General features: G+C 35.0%; 1 protein-coding gene, 1 non-coding gene and 1 pseudogene across 3 annotated transcripts; all 3 read right to left on the bottom strand.

The window, feature by feature from the left end:
• Nucleotides 1-2,966: 2,966 nt before the first annotated feature.
• On the bottom strand, nucleotides 2,967-4,288 carry LOC150025427 (UDP-glucuronic acid decarboxylase 3-like; annotated as a pseudogene).
• On the bottom strand, nucleotides 4,070-10,511 carry LOC137824588 (uncharacterized). Its single transcript, XR_016514915.1, has 6 exons — nucleotides 9,795-10,511; nucleotides 9,703-9,719; nucleotides 9,000-9,125; nucleotides 6,000-6,123; nucleotides 5,579-5,643; nucleotides 4,070-5,417 (listed from the first exon to the last, which is right to left on the bottom strand). It is a non-coding gene; the product is annotated as an uncharacterized LOC137824588 (transcript).
• A 1,840-nt stretch (nucleotides 10,512-12,351) lies between these two features.
• LOC137826380 (uncharacterized) lies at nucleotides 12,352-15,863 on the bottom strand. 2 transcript variants are annotated; one of them, XM_068632327.2, is made up of 4 exons: nucleotides 15,117-15,863; nucleotides 14,272-15,018; nucleotides 14,061-14,175; nucleotides 12,352-12,805 (listed from the first exon to the last, which is right to left on the bottom strand). In XM_068632327.2, the coding sequence occupies exons 1-3, from the start codon at nucleotides 15,759-15,761 to the stop codon at nucleotides 14,062-14,064; spliced, it is 1,506 nt and encodes a 501-aa protein (XP_068488428.1). In that variant the 5' UTR covers nucleotides 15,762-15,863; the 3' UTR covers nucleotides 12,352-12,805; nucleotide 14,061. The 2 variants fall into 2 exon arrangements, with proteins under 2 accessions (XP_068488428.1, XP_068488427.1); XM_068632326.2 differs by having other exon boundaries at nucleotides 14,066-14,175.
• Nucleotides 15,864-19,070: the final 3,207 nt, after the last annotated feature.

Genomic DNA, 19,070 nt, shown 5'->3' with positions numbered 1-19,070 from the left:
AAAACTTTATGCATTGTCATATAACCCTCGAATAGAAAGTTTGCATGTTTTTTTGTTGTTTTAAGGGTTCACATGGGAGTCCATAGAGCTCATTCCAGGTTATGCAATTGAATAGTGCAAGAGCACCTTGAAATGTGGTAGGTGAACCTAAGTGGTGACTCCTTTGTTTTTAAGTGGGAACCCGTGAAGAACTTTATGCTATGTGATGTAACCATCCAAGTCAATGTTTGTTTGTTGTTATTTTGGTGTTTTGAGGGTTGAGATGGAAGTGCAGTGAACTCATTGGAGGTTAGGCAATTCAATAGTGGAAGTGTAGCTTGAATTATGGTATGTGAATCTAAGTGGAGACCTCTTTGATTTTAAGTGGAAACCTGTGAAGAACTTTATGCATTGTCATGTAAGTCTCTAGGTCAATGTTTGCATCTTACTTTTTGGTGTTGTGAGGGTTGAGATGGAAGTCCAGTGAGCTCATTGGAGGTTAGACAATTTAATAGTGCAAGAGTAGCTTAAATTTTGGTATGTGAATCTAAGTGGGGACCCCCTTGATTTTAAGTGGGGACCTGTGAAGAATTTTATGCACTGTCATGTAAGCCTCCAAGTCAATGTTTGCAACTCATTTTTTTGGTGTTGTAAGGGTTGAGATGGGAGTCCAGTAAGCTCATTGGAGGTTAGGAAATTCAATAGTGCAAGAGTAACTTGAATTGTGGTATGTGAATCTAAATGGGGACCCCTTTGATTTTAAGTGGAGACCTGTGAAGAACTTTATGCACTGTTATGTAAGCCTCCAAGTCAATGTTTGCATCTCGTTTTTTTGGTGTTATGAGGGTTGACATGGCAGTCCAGTGACCTCATTGCAGGTTAGGCAATTCAATAGTGGAAGAGTAGCTTGAATTGTGGTATGTGAATCTAAATGGGGCCCCCTTTGATTTTAAGTGGGGACCTGTGAAGTACTTTATGCACTGTTATGTAAGCTCCCAAGTCAATTTTGCATCTCATTTTTTTGGTGTTGCGAGGGTGTTGTGAGGGTTGAGATGGGAGCCCAGTGAACTCATTGGAGGTTAGACAATTCAATAGTGGAAGAGTAGCTTGTATTGTGGTATGTGAATCTAAGTGGGGACCCCTTTGATTTTAAGTGGGGACCTGTGAAGAAATTTATGCACTGTCATGTAAGCCTCCAAGTCAATGTTTGCATCTCGTTTTTTTGGTGTTATGAGGGTTGAGATGGCAGTCCAGTGACCTCATTGCAAGTTAGGAAATTCAATAGTGCAAAAGTAACTTGAATTATGGTATGTGAATCTAAGTGGGGACCCCTTTGATTTTAAGTGGGACCTGTGAAAAGCTTTATGCACTGTGATGTAAACATAATTCTCCTTCTGTGTTTAGAAAATATTGTGCCTTATTGTAGTTGCATATATGCCAAATAACCCTGTATTGTTGAAGAGACTGTTGAATGCAGAAAAACATTGAATCTGTTGATATTCATTCAAGACACGAAGATCTGGATTCCATTGTATAAAAGAACAAGTTAAAAGCTTCAAAGATTATCTACTTATATGTGAACATAAAATAGTGAACTTGACTTCATATAGCAATAAAAAAAGAGAAAACTCTACTCAAACGGGAAAACTTGAAAAATTCAAGATCATAGTGGCAAAGGTAAATCAAATCACCGATGAAAGTCAGCTGTAAACTAGAAGATATATAGTTTAAACTTACATAGCTGATAAGTGTCAATGTGTAGTTTTTATGATTGAGAAAATTGAACACTTTGGAATTTAATTGTTGTTTAATGTAAGAAAATTACCCTAATCTGAGAATTATTAAAACTGATTATATATTTTTTGAACCAAGAAACAAATGAAGAAATTTAATTTCAATTTTTGTGTAAATTGCAGATGAATATGAAGCATTGAAAGAATGCATTCAAGCTGGCATTGAAAGAAAAAAAAGTAAAAACTTAATTGGATCACAAGAAGATTTAGCTCAAGCTAGAGGATTTAGCTCAAGCTAAAACTGTCCAGAGTTGATTAAAGGTGCAGTACAATTCTAGCCCAGGCTAGAATTGCTAGCTCAAGCTAAAACTGTCTAGAGTTGATTAAAGGTGCAGTATTGATCTAGCTCAGGCTAGAATCGCTAGCTCAAGCTAAAAATGCACCGAAAGATCTAGCTTAAGTTAAAACGGGCTAGCTTGAGCTAAATTTGATTATATAAATTCTGAAACATAACTCAAAACCAGCGGTGGAAAAATATTGGGTTTTTATAGAGAGAGACTAGGGAGAGAAAGAGAAGAAACCTTTGTTCTTAGGAGAAGAACTTGCTCAGATCAGCCCTTCTTATGCAATCCAGATCAAGAATGAAGATTGGAGGAGCTGTCATGAGTGGCTAAGTTCTTTCTAACTTGGGATTGAATGTAATTTACCTTGATCAAATGTATTCTTGGTGATATATATATATATATATATATATATATATAATTCTCTTTTCTACTTGTTCTTGGTATTTTCGTTTTATGCTTATTGCTTGATTCTGTCTGATCAATAGAGTCTTGATTTTGATCCTTAAATTTAACTGGAAAGTACCTTTAAGCATCTGAAATAAACGAAAAATACTTGATAAAGCTGTTATTGATTGCATTATAATTCTGTTCCTAAAGCTGGATGATTTGTTAAATATTTGAGGAATCAGTGTTTGAGAAATTATCTTATGAATTTCATTTGTGAGGAATCAAGATGAATGACTTTAAATTAAGCATAAAGAATAAGTAGTTTTGAGTATTATATATTGTATTATTCAAAATACAGATGATTGAGATAGACACAATTCAATCCCAAGTATCTTTCTCTATAATTGATAAGTTAGTTTTGTATTTGGTTGAATCAAACTCTATATCTCTTAGTTACTTGTGAAATCTTTAATTTGGTAATGAACAAGTTCTCAACAATCAAAATTATTTTCTATACTTGATGAGTTTTAAAACAGAACATCTTAATTAGAATTGTTCTTTGTGGGTTCGACATTCGTACTTTAAAGAGTACTATATTACAGTTGATTCGGTACACTTGCCGAGAAATATCAACAATAGCCAATGCTTCGGAATAACCAGCAGAGTGAACTGCCTCCATAAGTAGGCATTGGGGATTGTTTATTAGCTCTCCTATCTCTGCTTTCACCTTTCGAAGTTGTACCAAAAGATTATTTAAGACTAGAAACCGACCTCTTTCACAGTCTCAACAACTTCAGTCATTGTAAATTCACCTGGAATGTAAATATACTCAGATAAGTGACTGAAGTCAGAGAAAAATATACTTTCCCAACAAAGGAAGTAACAACACTCAAATACAGGTCTTGCAGTAGAAACTAACCTGGGTTTTTCAAGGTTGATTGGCCCAGTGTTCGGCCCTTCCATGAGACGGATAAGGCCATCAACCTGGGACATCTCGTAAAAATCATAATCACATTCAGGTACTAATTCAACATACAAAGATTCAGTGACATAATAGAAACTTCGAGTTTGTGTTCCTGGACATTGGATTGTCAAGGGTTCCACCTTGTAATGAAACATTCATTATGTCAGAATTGAATCAAATTACAGTAATAGAAATTATAGTTTGTCACCAAATTAAAGTAAACTTTGAAACAAGTAAATCAAGGATTGATCTGGAGTTGCAGCCAAACATGATCTAGAGTAGCAACATTTTAGCATGAATTCAAGTAGTTACCGAAGTGCTTGACACGTCCATCATCAATATTCACGCGTGGTCCATATCTTGCAATGCGTATATTTATGTTGAAAAGATAAAAATACCTGGAGAAGTCAAAAAACAAAGGAAAACTTACTGCATATGTCTTAAACAAAATGAGAAGCAATTATGAGGAAAAGGAGAGAGCAATTATGAGAAACTTTGATGTTTGATTACCAAGCCCATGCTGCCTATGGTAATCAAACATCAAAGTCTCAGCCAAGAATGAAATAAAGGAACCTACCAATAGGGTTAACATTGCCCCCAATAGCTTTCAGGTTGGGGATGCACAAGAGGATCTCCATATACCTCTGAAGTTGATGTAAGCAAAATCCTATCAGTAAAATTCAAACTAATTAAGATCAACTTGCTCTACTCGCTTTGCATATTCATAGTGCCTATCACATTAAGTATGCATGTGAAGTACAAGGCAAGGGGGTTTCCTTGTATGCATGAAGTTATTGAGGATTTGGGATATATTTCCTCCACTTCGATAGGGAAGGTTATTAACAAAGTCACCTACATTCATCACGTTCTGTTACAGTCATGGATTTCCCAAAAATAAACACTAAAACCTAAACAATGCATTCAAAACCAAAATGGCCACAACACCAATGCATTCAAAAAGCGACCACAAAAAACCCAAAAAAAAATCAACCCTACATACCTTTTTGCCAAACAAAAACTGCGGGCACAACCTTTAAGTACCCGCAACCTCTTCAGACTCCGCCGCACTTTGCCACACTCCACCTACAATCCTTGTCTTCGCGATTTCGCCAAACGAAAACTCCGGGCTCAAGTAAGCACCCGCAACCTCTTCACACTCCTAATGAAACCTTTTCGGACTTCGCCAGTCCTCGCCTTCTTAGGGTTCAACGTTTTCGTGCTACCTCTCGAGCTTTTTCTATTTTCTCACTGCACCTCTCAATAGGGTTTTTTCAAAACAAAATCCCGTGCTATTTCATTTGACAAAAATGCCCCATGCCATGTCAGTTTCACAGCCACCTCAGCAAGGTGTAATCTGGAGCAAAGAGGGAACGGGTGTTGAAAAATCATTTTCCTTTTAGATATGAAACAACATAGATAGATGACATTGGAGTCACAACCAACTCATCTGTCACCATGTACATTACTGGTCCTTTCACAAATCCAGGAAGACTCGAAGATTCTCCAGTAGAGGATTTAGGATGAACAATATTAAATGATCTACCATCATATGAATAAGAACAAGGAAAACTTTCAACCCCAATTGGTAATATCTGGTTGCTGAGGTTAAATTGTGGAGCACATAGAGGGCTAGCTAGTTTTTCTTTGAGTTCCTATGAACTTAAATATCTGTATGAACTCAGTTCATTCATGCTCCTATATAATCTATCTATGCAACTTACTGAAGAAAATCCTTCAAGCATGTGAAGTACTCCTCCCAAGGGAAAAGTGAGAAAACTAAAAAGAAAGTCAACAAACTCTTCCTCAGCTTCAGCAAACAGAATCTTCCCATTTGATTTTCTTATTTGTATTTTCACAACCATTTGCCTACCCTCACCAGATGATATTTTTTCCAATCTCAAATAGGTTTTGGTTTCTAAGGGTGAAATTACCAATATATTTCTTCTTTCTTAAGATTAAATCTGTCAAAGGGGTTCTTGAGATCAATGAAAACTTGAGCATATCTAGTACCTACTTTTATCTTTCTGGGCCCTTTTTTCTGTTTTGTATGGGCCAAGCCCAATTGCATCCCGATTGCATCTTCAGGGTGTATTTAGCATATACCATTTTTCTCTTGTAATTGGTGAATTCAAGTTTAATAAAGTTTTTTTTTTTCTCCTTTGATTAATTACTGTGGTTATCTTCTCTCTCTGCCTCTTTACCACCACACACCGCTCCCTGTTCCTATCCTCTTTCACTGCACCGTCAATTGCCATGTACAAGAAGCACATGAAGAACCTTCAAAAATCCAAGATGAAGACCATGTCCAGCTATAGGGACTCTGAACGGGTAATGTGTTTCTTGAAAGGATTGGGAGAAATGTATAATGTTGTTAAAACGCAAATTCTTTTGACAAAACCTCTACCAGGAATCAGCCGTGTCTTCTCTTTGGTTCTTCAACAAGAACGTCACTTGAATGAAGGCATGGGGATGGATACAAAGATAATGTTCAACAGTGCCAATCAGAAAATCAACAAGAGCAACAACACTGGTCAAGGTGGACATAGTTATGGAAGAGGAAGAGGAAAAAATTATGGAAAGCAGTGTTCTTACTGCCACAAGATGAATCACACTGCTGACGAGTGTTATTCAAAACACGGGTTCCCACCTTGGATGAAGCAGAAGATGAATTACACTGCAAACGCTCTTGAGAAGGAGGGTGATTTGGCGTCTGAGACTGAAAAACAAGCACACAGTGAAACTCTCAATGAGCAAATCTTTAAAGCCTTTGGACCGGAGCAACTTCAACAACTGATAAACATGATTCAAGATTCAAAGAACAAAGACAAGGTGATAAACAACACCATAGGAGATTCTTTTGCCATAAAAAACAACATAGGTAAGAGAGGTATGCACTCTTGGATCATTGACACTGGGGCTACAGATCATGTAGCCTGCTCCCTCTCTTCTTTCACTAGCTATTATAAAATTAAACTTGTAAAAGTTAAGCTTCCAAATAATCAAACTGTCACTGCTGCATGTACTGGAACTGTTACATTGGCTAAAAATATTATTTTGTATAATGTTCTATATATACCAAATTTTATGTTGAATATTATCTCTGTTCAGCGACTGACAAACTCTTTAGGATGCCAACTTCTTTTCTCACAAAATGCTTGTCAGATACAGGAGAAGACTACCTTGAAGATGATTGGTCGAGCTGAGATCAAGAATGGTCTCTATCAGCTGTGTGCAGATAAGGAAGACAATCTTGTTTTTTTCTTTCAGAATGATAACACTTTTAAAGCTGTTGAAAACTTGAACTTTTGGCATTGTAGAATGGGCCATCCATCAAATAAAGTTTTAGAAAATTTAGCCAAGAATCATGCTAGTATACATGCTAATGACATAACTGTTTGTGCTCCTTGTCATCTTGCAAAACAGCGTAAGATCCCTTTTCCCCTTAGCAAAACTAATAGCCAATGCATTTTTTATCTTGTGCACATGGACATATGGGGTCCTCTAGGTGTTTCCTCCATACACGGACACAAGTATTTTTTAACTATAGTAGACGATTTTAGCAGATATACTTGGATACACTTAATGAAAAGTAAAAGTGGAACTAGAGAGCATATGCAACGTTTTGTCACTTATGCTAAGAGTCAATTTAATAAAGATATTAAAACTATTAGGACTGATAACGGAAAAGAATTTTGCTGGAAGGATTTCTATGATAAGCATGGCATAATGCATCAAACTTCATGTAATGAAACGCCACAACAAAACTCTACTGTTGAAAGAAAACACCAACATGTTCTTAATGTTACTCGCTGCATAATGTTTCAATCTAATTTGCCTAGAGCTTTTTGGTCCTTTGCTATTGTGCATGTTGTCCATTTAATAAACCGTTTACCCTCACCTGTTATTCAAAATAATTGTCCCTACAAGCTTCTGTATAATTGTGTGCCCGATCTTTCTGATATCAAAGTGTTTGGTTGTTTGTGCTTTGCTTCAACTCTTGAACAAAACAGAAGCAAACTTGATCCTAGAGCACGAAAGTGCATATTTCTCGGTTACAAACAAGGAACAAAAGGTTATATTGTCATGGATGTGCATTCTAGAGAAACCTTTGTATCCAGAAATGTGATTTTTTATGAGACTTATTTTTATGATTTAAAAGAAAGGAATGAGCAGGTGATTGCAGAAGAGACCAATGATCCAATGAGGTATCACTGTGATGATCCTGAGCAGATTGGAATTGAGAAAAACTTAACAGAACAAGAAGAACAAAGACAAAGCCAAGAACAAGCTGAACATGAAATTCTGAGACGATCTACAAGAGAAAGAAAAACACCTGCATATCTAGAAGATTATCATCATCAAATCATGGAAACACCATGTAACAAGACTCTCAGAAACAATGATAAGGTACTCTATCCACTCAGTTCTGTTATTTCTTATAGAAAATTGTCAGAAAGACAACTAAAGTATACTTTGTCTGTTTCAACACAAACTGAGCCACGATGCTATGAAGAAGCTAAAGAATTCCCTGAATGGGTGAAAGCTATGGAGATGGAAATTAAGGCACTAGAAGTCAACAAGACCTGGGATATGGATCTTCCTCCCAACAAAATGCCCATTGGTTGCAAATGGGTATACAAAATCAAACGAAGAGCTAATGGAGACATCGAGAGATACAAGGCTAGGCTTGTAGCGAAAGGATATACGCAGCGTGAAGGTATTGATTATATGGAAACATACTCACATGTAGCTAGACTTACTACCATACGAAGTATTCTAACTATTGCATCTATCAAGGATTGGCATCTAGAACAGCTGGACGTAAACAATGCTTTCTTACACGGTGATCTACAAGAAGAAGTATACATGGAATTACCTCCTGGAGTCATCACTAAAAAATCTCATCAGGTTACTCGGCTAACCAAGGCTTTATATGGCTTGAAACAAGCTAGCAAACAATGGTACGATAAACTCACTTCCTTTCTTCTTACCATTAATTTTGTTCATTCAAAAGCTGATAGTTCTATGTTTATAAAAAAAAACTGAAACCTCCTTTATGGCTCTCCTCATATATGTTGATGATATTCTTATTGCTGGAAATAATATGAATGAGATCAATAAAGTGAAAAGTTCTTTAAATGTTGCCTTTGAAATCAAAGACCTCGGTAATCTTAAATTCTTCTTAGGATTAGAAGTAGCTAGAACTAAGAAAGGTATCCATATATGTCAAAGGAAGTAAGCTCTTGAGATTTTGGCAGATGCAGGTATGCTAAATGCTAAGCCAGCAACAACTCCTATGGTTAAAAAGAATGAGAAGCTTTTCGAACAGAACCACCCTGTGCATGACATTACCGCATATCGAAGAATTATCGGAAGGTTACTTTATTTGGTGCACACTAGACCAGACATCAGTTTCTCTGTTCAGTTCCTCAGTCAATTTGTTCAAGCACCAACAAAGCTACATCATCAAGCTGCTCAGAGAATTCTAAGATATGTGAAATCATCACCAGCACAAGGTATATTCTATCTTAGAGACACAAACATTCAAATTCAAGCCTTTAGTGATTCTGACTGGGCCTCTTGTGTTTCTACTCGATGGTCAACTACTGGATACTGCATCTTTTTTGGAGAATCTCTTGTATCATGGAAAACAAAGAAGCAGAGCACTATATCAAGGTCTTCCTCTGAAGCTGAATATCGAGCACTTGCATCCACATGCTGTGAAATTCAATGGCTCAAATATTTGCTTGAAGACCTGGATATCAATACCAACAAAACAGCAAGCCTCTACTGTGATAGCCAATCTGCGAGGCACATTGCACATAACAGCAGTTTTCATGAAAGGACTAAACATCTTGATATCGATTGTCATGTGGTAAGGGAGAAACTGCAACAAGGTTTATTTCACTTACTCCTTATAAGCACCGAAAACCAGCCTACAGATCTTCTCACAAAACCGCTACACAGTGAAGTTTTTCATAGGCTTCTTAGCAAGCTTAGTGTACAGAACATTCACCCACTAGCTTGAGGGGGGGTTTTATCTTTCTGGACCATTTTTTCTGTTTTGTATGGGCCAAGCCCAATTGCATCCCGATTGCATCTTCAGGGTATATTTAGCATATAACCTTTTTCTCTTGTAATTGGTGAATTCAAGTTTAATAAAGTTTGTTTTCTCCTTTGATTAATTACTGTGGTTATCTTCTCTCTCTGCCCCTTTACCACCGCACACCGCTCCCTGTTCCTATTCTCTTTCACTACACCGCCAATTGCCATGTACAAGAAGCACATGAAGAACCTTCAAAAATCCAAGACCTACAATAAAAAATGAACGAACCAATGAAAACAAAGAATGAAAAAATATAAAAACCAAGTTAAAAATAGACATACCTCCTATCCACAATTTGTTCCTAAGAGTCTCCATGTCTTCAATCGCAAGCTTAAGAAACAGATTTGCACTTGCTCCAAAAACATTAGGCATTATATGAAGATCATCAGAAACTAAAAAAGAAGCAGATTCCTTCACAAAGCCATTTTCTGAACTCAATATGTCTAAAGATCTCACCACCCTGTTCATTAATTTTCCACAACCACATCTTTGATTCCTAAAAGTGCTCACAAGATACGGCTTTATAATACATTGCAACAAGTTCTCACAAAAGTAGTAGCTTTTAGGTTCAGTGTCATCAATATTCAGCTTCAATTTTTGGCAATAATCTTCCATAGAGTTCCTTGGTTGCAGTAACATTTCCTTGCACCTTTGAATCCATAGAAAATTTTCTTTAAGATGTGACACACTTTCATACAATGTGCTCAGACTGCCAACTTTCAGTGGTTGTACATTGGACTCTTGCGCCACCAGTCTAGCAATAGTCCCTAATGGCAAAGTTAAGAAACTGAGTAGAAAATCCACAAAATCTTTCCCTGCCTCAGCAAACACAACTTTATTTTTCTCTTTGTGTACCAAAACATTCAGGGAAACTGTGTGATCTTGATCCCCTGATGGAGTTGCATTTCCAACCATTGTGGCTTCACAATCACACATCTGCTTTGCCAAACTCTACTTATAGAGCATTATTGTTTTAAATTAGAACTCTTCATATTTGATTTGGTTGACCTGCTACCGATAAAAGAAGATGATAATTCACCTGTTCTACTTTTTAGACGGTTTTGAAAAGGAAAAGTTTGGTTTTGCTACCCATTACCATATACCTTTTCAATTAACAAAATATTACAAAAATCATGAATATTTAAATAATATTTCCATTATAATTAAAGCTTGTTTCAATTTTTTTACTATACTTTTGTTTAAACTCTTCATCTTCTATTTACTTCAGTTATAACCTCTTTTTTTTCACATTCCTCTTAAAGAGGCACCTCAATATCTTTTTTTTAAAATTATCAATAGTTATTTTTTTAAACACATAACTTTCATTAATTTCTATTTTAAAGAAGTGAAATTATATTATACGGTAGTGAATCTCAAACTTAATGAAAACTAAATTTGAAAACATGTTACTATATTAATCATTACTAAAAAATAGAGTTGTGATAAAACATTTTATCAATTATTTTAACGGCTTGTTATTTTAAATATTAACTTGATGAAAAATACTTAAATAATAAAAAACATTCGAGGACCGATTTGTTTTTAAATATGAAATCATGAATATGTATATAGATAATTTATCACTAAACTATCATATTTAAAATGTTAGTTATGTTTATTTAGCATGAATAAAATTAAACAACTATCTTGTTCTATCGTGTGGGTGTTTTATTACATTATAAAGTATTCTCATCGTGTTAAGGTGTACATATTTTTTAAAATGTTTTTAATGGATATTCATTATAAGCTAAAATTAAATAGAGAGGTGAAGAGTTTAAGAAAAAGGAAAAAAGAATAAACACTGAAATAAATTAATTTTGATTACAATAAAAAAAATTACGTTATTTTTTAAGGAGGTATTTAAGAGCTCTATGCATATATTACCAACGTGAATTAACGAACATCCAAGAGACACTTACAAAATATTGTAGCACAGAAAAGAATAAATATATTTTAAGAAAATTAATGTATTAAATGCAATGGCATACCGTTTACTTTATTTGCTTTATGACCAGGCTTATTTAAAAATAGAGTTTTTTTTTTAAACTAGTGTAATTTTGTTTCGATTTTTTTAAAATGGATAATTTCTTTTCTATTTTTAAAATGGACAAATCCATGCATGTTTTAGATAAGACAAAATCGCCCCAATCGTAAATACTTTAGAGAAAAATAATAAATTGTATATGCTAAATACAATTTCTAACATATACATTTTTAATATTTTAATACATTAAATTAAAAAAATTATATATATGATTGAAATCGTATTATTTTAAATATTCTAGTATAATAATATATAAAATTAAAAAAATGTATACAATATATACAAATACGTTTTAAATATTTTAATAGACATTTTTTAATATTTAAAAAAAATAGAAATTTAGATAACTTTAATTGAACATACTGACATTTTTCTTTATGTACGCTCCTTCACTTGTTTTGTTTCACTTGTTTTGTCTTTTTTCTTCATGTACTTTCCTTCACTACATAACTTGATTCACGAGAGAATATTGACTGAAGTTGCACCGAATTACTCCACATCATAGGTGAATTAAACACTACATTATGCTTGAAAGTTGTGTTTTGATAGAGATTCTGAATAATGTTTCCTATTCACTTGTGAAAGCATGACACCGTGGATATGTTGTTTGAATGTGTTGGATTGCATTTAAATTGGTTTGTTAGTTCACAAAAGCATACCATCATTTCCTTCATTGTTGCCTCCTCCTTGTGATTCAAGAGATAGAATTTAACTTGTGTTTTGTACCAGTGTCTAGTCTTCCATATCATCAAGGAAGTATTAAATTTATTTTGTCAACTTAGAAGTCTAAATATTTAAGAAATTTAGAACTTTCATATTTTTATTTTTTCAGCTACCAATGACAACCAATGTACGACTACCATCTGATCCCTTTTGTGGTTGCAACATAAACATGTGACAAAGACTTTATGGGAGGGGAACGAAAGACTGATTTATGGAAGGCCTAGACGACATTCCATTTGGGTTCTCAAACATTTCAAAAGAATTGATCACCGAGTCTGAAATTTAATTGAATATGTTGGGTTTGGACATATACCGACATTGAACAACATTGACATAAATCACATTAGTCGAAAGGTGGAGAATTGAAATGCACACCTTTCATCTGCCACTCCAAGAGACGACAATCTCCTTAGAAGATATTGTTGTTCAACTTGGGCTCCCAATTGATGGGGAACCTGTTATGGACATTAGTAGTGGTGACTTGGTATCTCTCAGAGACATTGTTCAAATCCTTGGCGCTAGAAACTGTAATTCAAGGAAACACAATCAAGATATCTTAATTGAATAGTTCTTTTCAGGACTTGCCACACGATGCAACGAATATTAATATTGCACAACATGCACGAGCACACATATTGAAATTAATTGGAAGTTCATTGATGCCTAACACATCGGGTAGTCGGGTTCATTTGATGTATCTACTGTTATTAACTAACTTGAATAATGTATGAAACTTTAATTGGGGGTCAACTTTGTTGGCGTGTTTGTATCGTGCATTGGATCACAAAATTAATTATAATAAAGACAATATTCGAAAGTGCATGTCGTTATTACATTATTGGGTGTGGGACCGAATGCCTAAAGGTTACTATTAATTTTTTTCATTCAATATTGTACATTAAAAAACTTCATATTAATTATGACATAACAAATATTGATCGTAGGTGAACTCAAGATTTTCATCGATCAAACACAAGTGCGATAAGCATGGTTGAAATCCAGAAAACGTTAGATCAATTGCAACCGAAACAGGTTATCCTTTTCATCCTCTAACAACTAAATTCTTTATAAGTAATCTAACAAATTAATAACGTTATTTTCTATTGTTTGACTCTTTTTTGTGGATTTCATATCGACAACATCAAATTAGTGGTCTAATTACAATTCATGTAACAGTTGTAAGTCAGATAGTTGTACCTTTAATCTATTTTACAACCGTCAAATTTAATCAATTTGAGTATTGACAACACATTCCATACAATACATGCTACCAAGATAAAGTGTACAAAGAAGATATGCGTGGGAGAACAAATATGTACTAACCACAATATCACAAAAAGTGGATAAAAATGTGAAATAACATACAAAATCATTAAATTGAGGAAATACCATACCACGATTTTTTTTTTCAAAATTTAATATATTAAAATATTTTAAAATCATATTTCGCATATAAATATTTTCAAAATCGTATTGGCAAAGTTGTCTTATCTAAAGCGTCTATCGTTTGACGGTTATTCATTTTGGAAATAGAAAAAAATGTTTATTTTAAAAAATAGTGTAAGACTTTTTGTTGGACTTCAGCCCCATCATTTAATTAAACAAAAACACTCATATATACTTGATATTAAGTATTCAAATTTTATAACAAACCGAAAAGTATCAGATATTTTGAAAATGACAGATTCAATAAAATTATACTGAAAGAAGAAAGATTTAATAATTATTTAAGGAGTCTCATAAAATAAGTAAAAGTAAGTAAGTACTTATTTTGTAGCACCTTACAAGATAGAAATAGTTGATAAATTCTCCAGCTCATTGATTTTTGTGAATTGTTGTAGAGCGTTTGATAAAGCAGATGTTGAGGTGAGGGAAGCTTTTAGTATGGCCAAACCCTGCACCATGAAACCAACAGGTATGAGTATACTATTGTAATCTGATTCAAGCAATAGTGTGTGATGGATAACTCAGCATGAGAGAACGTGTCTTACCTCCTTCACACCAACGCTAATGACCCTTTCTTCCAAGTCAGAGAGAGGGACTTGTGACCTATTTAGATATGAAACAGCAGAAATGGATGACATTGGAGTCACAACCAAATCATCTGTCACCATGAACGTTGATGGTCCTTTGGCAAATCCTTTACCAATCCAAAAATCCCCAATAGAGGACTTTCCATCTAAAATCTCCAATCGAACATTTTTGTCATAGTCATAATAAGGAGTTCTGGTTGAGGTAGAAAGAGCGAAAGTGTGCCTTACGCCATCAAAGAAAGTATTGCAATAATAAACAGGCAAGGATACCTCGCCAATTGGTAATATCTGACCACTGATGGTGAATTGAGTGGCACACTTAGGATTAGCTAATTCCTCTTTTAGTCTCTGTGACCTTAAATATCGATCAGGACTCAGTTCGGAAATACTTTTGTGTAATTTATCTATGCAGCCCAAAGAAGAATTTCCTTCCAACATGTGCAACACCCCACCCAAAGGTAAAGTCAAAAAACTAAAAAGAAAGTCTGCAAAATCTTCCTCTGCACCAGTAAACATAATCTTTTTATTTGATTTTCTTACCAGTGCCCTCACAACTATCCTTCTACCTTCATCAGATGATTCTTCTCCTCTCTCAAACCAGGATTCGTTTATTGGGTTGAAATCATCAACTCGTGGTTTCTTCTCAAAGATAAAATCTGTCAAAGGGCTCTTTGATATCATCGACAACTTTAGAAGATCAACCACCTATACAAAATAAAAAGAATGAATCAGAGAGAAAAAGCAATAAAACTAATAACAATAAATGAATATAAAAAACGATATCCTAGCTATTTAGCACATACCTCCCTCTTGCTGATATCCACAGTTTGTTCCTCAATAGCATCCATGTCTTTGATTCCAAGCTTCTGGAGCAGATTCAGACTTGTTACAAGAATATTAGGCAACACAGAAAGATCGTCACAAATTATAAAAGTAGCAGTTTCCTTAACAAAGCCATTTTCTAGAGTATTATTTTCTGGGGACACTATTCTGTTCATTAGTTTTCCACAACTGCATCTTTGATTGTTGAAAATGCTTAAAAGGCTCCCACTTGGCTTTCTACTACAATCCAAGTTTTCACATAGGAAATAGTTTGTGGGGTCAGTGTCGTCGATGTTGAGTTTCAGGTGTTGGTAATAAGATTCCATAGAACTCCTTGGGTGAAGAAGCATTTCTTTGCATGTCGGTGTCCATAGATGCTCTTCTTCAAGATTTGACACACTTTCATACAATGAACTCAGGCTGCCAAGTTTCACTGGTGGAATGTTTGACTCCTTAGCAACGAGTCTTGCAATAGTACCTAAAGGCAATGCTAAGAAACTCAGTAGAACGTCAACGAAATCTTTACTTGCCTCAGCAAACACAACTTTGTTTTCACTTCTGTCCACCAAAACTTTGAGGGGAACTTTGTAAACCTGCTCATTGGATGGAGCTTTTGTTGCAGCCATGGTTGCAATCCCTGAACAACACCTAAGCAAAAATGAATGCTTTTTTTCTTTCTTGCTTTTTCAGCTTTGCCCGTTTGTTTATTTTCAAAGTTTATCAGTAATGCACCGTCCCATCAAATCAAATCGATTAAAGAAAAAGTTACTCGAATAAAAAAAGTTATTTTTAAAAGGTGTCGTGCACTAGTTAAAAAAATTCCTGATATTTGAACAACCATCGTCCAGTATACTGTGACAAAGTTAATATTATTTTATTAAAGTTGTGGGGTTCGCGTTCAATAGACTTAACATTTTATTTTACGGCTAAAATGTAAAGAAATTAGGATTAAGAAACTGCGACATCTCTTCACTTTTTTTTCTCTTTCCATGGTGTTTTTTTTTTTTTTCGTTGGTTCCGTTTTTGTTCACCTTCATTCTTCAGTGGATTGCTGCTGTGACATGTACCTTCTCCTTCACATTTTTGTCGTCCTGTCGTCATCTTTCATCTTTTTATTAAGTTTTCTTCTCCCCTTTCTCTTCTCTTCTATAGTGGGATTAGGGTTTAGGGATTGGTGACAAATGATAATACATTTTCTATTTTTTTTAAGTAAAACATTCATGTTGTGTGCTTTTGTATTGGATGATTCATGTTATTTGTCATGTGTTGACACTTGTATGAGTCAAAGTCTGTGTTTAAATCTGATGCGGTCATAGTTGTCTAAGTTTATTATTTGTTTTTTTTATGGAGCATGACTTGTTTTTTTGTGGAATATATTGTTAAGAGTATATATTTTCGTTTACTTAGTTTGTGTAACTATGTATGCTTTTTTAGTATTATTTTTCTCTAAAAAAGACATTTTCTAAAGCTATTTTGGTTGAGTGGGGCATGATGTGGAGAGAAAGTGAGTTAAATAAGGTTTTTAGAGGCTAATAGTGTAAGGCAATGTTAAGTAAGCACAAAATTCACTGAACTTAGAGGGTGACAGTATGTGGTAACCCTAGTAGGAATATGTGGTGACCTATATTAGACTTCCTGCACAAACCCAAGTAAACTTTTTATGGAATTGTTAAGTGGGTGTTCGTGTTGGTTCTAGAAGGCATGAGGTGGGGAGAAAGTGGGTTAAACGAGATCTTTATAGGCCATGATAGTAGTCCAGTGTGAACTAACCACAAAATCCACTCAACTTATTGAGTGACAGTATGTTATGACCCTAGTACGAATATGTGGTGACCGACATTACACTTCTTGCACAGACTCAAGGAAAATTTTCATGGAAATGTCAAGTGAGTGTTTGTCTTGGTTGAGGAGGGGCATGAGGTGGGGAGAAAGTTAGTTAAATGAGTTCTTTAGAGGCCATGAAAGTAGGAGACTGTGAAGTGAGCACAAAAATTCACTTAACTTAAAGAGTGACAGTTTGTGGTGACCCACATTACACTTCCTGCACATACCCAAGGAAAAAAAATTTGGAAATAGGAAGTGAGTGTTCGTGTTGGTTGGGGTGGGGCATGAGGTGTGAAGAAAGTGATTTAAATGAGGTATATAGAGGCCATGAGTGTAGAGCAATGTGAAATGAGCACAAAAATTCACTGAATTTAGAGGGTGATAGTATGTGGTGACTCTAGTAGGAATATGTGGTGACCCACATTACACTTCCTGCACACACCCAGGGAAACTTTTTTTTTGAAAATGTCAAGTGAGTGTTCGTCTTGGTTGGGGAGGGGTATGAGGTGGGGAGAAAGTGGGTTAAATGAGTTCTTTAAAGGCCATGAGAGTAGGACAGTGTGAAGTGAGCACACAAATTCACTCAACTTAGAGGGTGACAGTATGTGGTAACCCTAGTAGGAATATGTGGTGACCCACATTACACTTCCTGCACATACCCAGGGAATTTTTTTTTTGGAGATGGGAAGTGAGTGTTCGTGTTGGTTGGGATGGGGCATGTGGTAGGGAGAAAGTGGGTTAAATGAGTTCTTCAGAGGCCATGAGAGTAGGACAGTGTTAAGTAAGCACAAAATTCACTGAACTTAGAGGGTAACACTATGTGGTGACCCTAGTAGGAAGATGTGGTGACTCACATTACACTTCCTACACAAACCCAGGGAAACTGTTTCTGGAAATGTCAAGTGAGTGTTCGTCTTGGTTGGGGAGGGGCATGAGGTGGGAAGAACTTAATTGTTTCAAATGATGTATAACTCTGAATAATATGTAATAATAACTAATATTATTGTTTCGCTCTTGACACCATTAGATAGTAATTTGATTAGTTCACACCACTGAAGTGCACCTCAGGTCATTCGATTATTTCTATTATAACTTGTTCCAATGTCTTATTCACTAAATTTGTTATACATCAAGATGTTTTTAAGTCATCTTTCTTATTCCTTTGCAGGTAAAAACAATGCCTTAAGTAAATGTTGACAAATGCGACAATGTATTGAGGATGGAGTTTATGAATTACACGTGTACAATTTTCTTATGTATTATTGAACAATGGTGGTAGATGTTTCGTCACCCATATGCAATGGGTGGGTTGTATATGTTTGTATGAAAATTTTGTGACCGTATTGAATATATTTTGTAAGATTAAAGTAACATGGTTATCCCAAAAAAATATATTTTTTACAAAATGTTATGTTTTCTCTTCTTTGAAAAATCGTTATTCAAATATTTATTTTGGAAATAAGAATGCAAAAGGTATTTCTAAATTAAAAAATTGAGTACTCTTAGCAGTGGTGCATTTTCACTTGACACACCTAATTTGGTTTCACCCTGATGTGACCCAAAAATACATGAAGATGACAAAGGATGTTATACTTTAAGGGTCATCTCAACAAGCAAATAAAGATGTCATCAATAGAAGGAATGGTCATGAACCACAACACTTGAAGTTTTTCTTATTAGTGTTCTTAATACGGAGGCCCAAACTGAGGCCCAAGCCCAACACATGATTTCATCATCCAACATGCCTCAAAAGATTATTAAGAGCAAGGGCACAAGCCATAATAGATGAGCATAAATTGATTATCTTTTTATAATTTCTTTAGAGTAGAAATTAAGTAGAACATAAAAGGAAGGTGTAGATATAAATATAAGGGGTGCTAATGTACAAAGATGAGTCACACCTTCCATGTGACATAAAAAGAAGATATAGGTGTAGTTTTAGGAGGTGCTAAAGAAAGAAACCAAGTCACACCTCCCTTGTGACATGTATTAGGCGCCAAATTGAAATGCTTCTCATTTGAATTTTCCCACTTTAATTTCAGCCCTCTTACATTATAAATAGAGGTGTTATGCTCATGTAAATTCAGATTTGGAATTTGAAGAAAAGTTAC

This window comes from Phaseolus vulgaris, chromosome 8 (assembly GCF_051622355.1).
Source record: "Phaseolus vulgaris cultivar YP4 chromosome 8, ASM5162235v1, whole genome shotgun sequence".
Taxonomy (NCBI): Eukaryota; Viridiplantae; Streptophyta; class Magnoliopsida; order Fabales; family Fabaceae; genus Phaseolus; species Phaseolus vulgaris.
Note: the sequence above shows the minus strand (reverse complement) of the source record. Positions and strands in the feature narration are given on the sequence as shown.